At 44.4% G+C, this 4,342-nt stretch overlaps 1 protein-coding gene across 1 annotated transcript in view; it reads right to left on the bottom strand.

Annotated features, from left to right (window-relative positions):
- Window positions 1-923: 923 nt before the first annotated feature.
- EMH_0081910 (scavenger receptor protein SR2, putative) overlaps window positions 924-4,342 on the bottom strand; it is a gene marked incomplete at both ends in the record, with an annotated part of 7,000 nt that continues 3,581 nt past the window's right edge. The window contains 4 exons of the mRNA XM_013494249.1: window positions 924-1,198; window positions 1,859-1,922; window positions 2,052-2,211; window positions 3,180-4,184. Of these exons, the coding sequence (XP_013349703.1) occupies window positions 924-1,198; window positions 1,859-1,922; window positions 2,052-2,211; window positions 3,180-4,184 (1,504 nt within the window). The remainder of the gene's footprint in view (window positions 1,199-1,858; window positions 1,923-2,051; window positions 2,212-3,179; window positions 4,185-4,342) is intronic.

Here is a 4,342-nt window from a genome sequence, read left to right as displayed (position 1 = left end):
AAAAAAAAAAAAAAAAAAAGAAAGTTGTATTAATTAGGATTTAAAAAGATAATATAAATATGCTGCGTATACACCCCAACACATACACTGCCTATACACCCCAGCTGCCTATACACCCCAGCTGCCTATACACCCCAACTCACCAGCTCCTGGCTTAGAAGGAGGAAGACCCGAGTAGTGAGGTAGAGGGCCCACGACAGTAACCACCACCACTCCGCCTGTTTGTTTACACCAGCAGCAGCAGCAGCAGCAGCAGCAGCAGCAGGAGCAGCAGCAGCAGCAGCAGCAGACGTTGAAATATACAAATGAAATAGAATATAAATAAAGAGAAGAGTACAAATATCCTTACCAGAGGGTGATAGAACACCATCATACTCAGCAGCAGCACACACAGAAGAAGAAGAAGGGTGTATTGAGGCCCCCTCTATCCAAGCAAAAACTGCAGCGCCGCAGTTCATTGGGCAACGAACTTTAAATGTAGATAAATTACGCGGAGACCTGAACACATACACAACTCATACGCCGCCATTCCTCTAGACACATGCATGCATGCATGCATGCATGCATGCAGTGATTGGTGGGAATGCATGCATGCATCCATGCATGCATGCATGCATGTATGCATGCGGAATATAATTTTATAATAGACCTCTATTCATCTAGCCACACATACATGCATGCATGCATGCATGCAGTGATTGGTGGGAACAGGAACATGTATGCATGTAATGCATGTATTTATGCATGCATGCATGCTGATTGGCGACGATATATTCATACGTGTTTGCATGCATGCAGATATATTTGTGACTGCATGCATGCATGCATGCATATACATACAAGCATATGTGGAGATCAATACACAAGCATGTAAACCCGCATGCATGCATGCATGCATAGTATGTTTGTGTGTGTTTTTTTTCTTACAGGGTGACGAGGTCTGAGCCCCTGGTGTGGCACTGCACGTCTTGGGGGGCTGCATCTGTGTCTAGAGAAGGCCGCAGAGAGACAGAGACAGCAGCATCATACGGGCTCCCTATCCACCGCTTTACTGTGAAAGATACACTGCTGCCCCCGCTGCTGCTGCTGCTGCTGCTGCTGCTGCTGCTGCTGCTGTCTGTTGTTATGCGGACGGTCTCGCAGTACCAGGGATCTTCTTCGGCCGTGTTGTGCAGCAAAATAGACTGTAATTCACCCACTGCAGCAATTCAATAAAAATTATTTTTTTTTTTAATTATATTATTATATTATATTATATTATATTATATTATATATATATATATATATATATATATATATATATATATATATATATACTAACCATCAGCAGCACGAAAAGATATTCTCTCCTCTCTCCCTGGTTTGATTCCCTGCAGCACTGTCTTTGGGCTGGCCTGGCGGTAGGAGCCGCTAATAGTCAGCTGTATTGCCCCGGTGGTTCCAGCTAAAAAAAAAAAAAAAAAAAANGTGGTTCCAGCTAAAAAAAAAAAAAAAAAGAAAGAAACAACAATTCATACTCTAGGGTTTAGGGTTTAGGGTCTAGGGTTTAGGGTTTAGGGTTTAGGGGGGTATAAGGTTTAGGTGGGATCAGTACGGCTTTGTACGCGTTAGGGTTTGATCGGCTTAGGATGTCTAGATACGGTTTTGAGTTCATATTAGGGTTTAGGGTTTAGGGTTTAGGGTTTATTTATGTTTACGGTTTATTAGGGTTCAAGGTCTAGTAGGTTTATCCTATAGGGCGTTTTAGGGTTTAGGGTTTATTGGGTTTTATTAGGGTTTAAGATGTATTAGGGTTTATTAGAGTCTACTAGGGTTTAGGGTTTAGGGTTTAGGGTTTAGGGTTTAGGGTTTATGTTACCGCGTTCATCGTTGCCTGTTTGAATGACCGCCTGATAGAGTTTATTTCCGGAGAGAGTGAAAGTCTGCAAACGAAGAAAATAAAACAAAAATTTTTTTTTTTTTTTAAATTATTATATTTCAGACTTTTAAGGGTTTAGGGTTTAGGGTTTAGGGTTTATAGTTTTTTTTTTTTTTTTTGTGTGTATGCGGACCGCTTCTCTATGCTTTGTTGATAGCTCGCCCACACAGTCAAAGAGCCAGTAACGAAAGTCCTTCCATACAGTAATTCTCTGACACCTCCACAGGCCGCTGCCTGCAGCTTTCGCTTGAATTTCTTCGGGGTCACCGACGTCTATGGATTCAACAAAAACACTAAAAAAAAAAAACAATAAAGTTTTCTTGTTTTATTTAATTATTTATTTATATTCGTCGAAATTATTTTATCTTTTTATATAATACTCAGGCTTTCATTCAACTCGTTTCTTACCGTTTCTGCGTTCCTGATGATGCAGAGGCAATCGCTATCGGCGGTGTCACACGACCAGCTCTGCCAACAAGTTGTACGGATACATCCGTCCTATACAGAGGGTTTAGTATTCATGTTTAGGGTTTAGGGTTTTGGTGATATTCTGTTTTCTGCAACGCCTCTCAGCTCTCTCACCCCAAGTCCACGCCAGGGCCGTATGCAGGCAAAATTTCTAACATATAGTTCGCCGTGCCGACGCCATAAGGAACACAAACTGCAATTTCAGGTTTCCCTGGTGCAGGCGCTGCTTCGCACCATTCTGTGTATTCAGCATGAGCCAAAGACGGAAACACGAACACCGCTGCCGCACATATCTTCGTTATTGCATGCATTATTGCATGCATTTCCAAAAATAAATCAAGAAACTCCAAAGAAAACAACCTTTTCATCGCCGATCCGCGGCATATTTCACGTTCAAGTGCAAATTCAACTCGGCAGCGGGGTGTACAGACACCTGAAATACGCATATTTTTATGAAAGGTTTCAGCAGGAATTCTACGGGAAAGCTGAGTGATCCGAGGGAAACCTGAAACTAAATAAAGTATTTATACGAAATTCCTGAAATATTACAAAAGATTCGGCCTTGGGGGCTCGTAGCGCCGAGGTTTCCGTGCAGCTACATTCACTACCGCTACAGTGACTGCACTACGGCCGTCTGCATCCATCAAGCAGTTCAAAAAATAAGTTTATGTGCGAAGCCAAAGAAGGTATTTATGAATAAATTTTCTTGAAAATGCAAACGAAAACACGAGAGCATCAGCTGCAGAAAGCCAGAGAGGGCTCTTGCATCTCTCTCTCTTTTCTCTCTACCTACCCCCGCCCTTCATCTGACGGGGGCCCCAGAGAAGCGCTGGTCTGAGCCGAAGGAACTATTTGTGTTGAGTCGACCCCCAGACGAGCTGCAGCAGATTGCAGCTGCTGCAGCACAGCAGCAGGAGGAGCAGGCAGCAGCCCTCTGTTGACGAGTGCAAGCAATTCAAAAACTATTTCAGCTGCTACAGTCTTTGCGTTGGGTGCTGCTGGATTCGCTGCAGCCACCAACTGACCAATACGATCAAAATGTTTCTGCCGCTGCAGCTCTGCAGCTGGCGCTCCCGCGGCTGTCTCAGCAGCCCCTGTTTCCTCCCCCACAGCCATATGGAAATATGTGTCTGTTCCTCTTGCTGCAGCAGCAGCAGCAGCTGCTGCTGCTGCTGCTGTTGCTGCTGCTGCTGGTGTTGTTGCTGCTGTTTGTGTTGCAGCTTCTTTGAGAGCAGCATCGGCGTCTGCTGCTGCTTCGTATGAAGAAGGAATATCTCTAGATAGAGGAGAAGGAGAACCGAAGCCAACTGTCTCTGTCTCAGCCCCCGCATCTGACGAGCACAGAAGAGCGTTTATATCCGTAGCAGCGCAATATTCTTTTTCTTTTTCTTTTTCTTTTTTTTCTTTTTCTTTTTCTTCTTTTTCTGTCTCTTCTTCTTCTTCCTCTTCTTCGTTTTCTTCTTCACTCCAAAAATTCAAGCGGTAAGCTCGGCGTTTGCTGCTGTGTTCAACCAATGGCTGCTGCTGCTGCTGCTGCTGCTGCTGTTGCTGTTGCTGCTGCTGCTGCTGCAGTTCCATATGCTGTTGCATCTGTTGCTGCTGTTGCTGTTGCATCGGTTGCTGCTGTTGCTGTTGCATCTGTTGTGGTTGTTGCTGCGGTTGCTGTTGCTGTTGCATCTGTTGCTGCTGCTGCTGCTGTTGCTGCTGGAGAAGCTGTTGCTGCTGCTGCTGCTGTTGCTGTTGCTGTTGTGTGTCTGCATAAAGCTGGTTGTTATGTGTATAATCTTTCCTTTTGTATCTTGTATCACCAGCAGCAGCATTTTCTTTTTCTGTTGCTGCAGTTCTTCTTCTCCCTGCTGCTCCTGCTCCTCCTGCTGCTCCTCCTTCTGCTGCTGCTTTTCTTTTTTCTTCTTCTTTTTCGCTGGCTATTTCTTCTACTGCCCCCCACAAACCCAA

The sequence above is a fragment of the Eimeria mitis genome, genomic scaffold (assembly GCF_000499745.2).
Source record: "Eimeria mitis Houghton genomic scaffold, Emh_scaff109, whole genome shotgun sequence".
NCBI lineage: Eukaryota > Apicomplexa > Conoidasida > Eucoccidiorida > Eimeriidae > Eimeria > Eimeria mitis.
The sequence above is the reverse complement of the archived record's forward strand: the minus strand, read 5'-3'. Positions and strand labels throughout refer to the sequence as shown.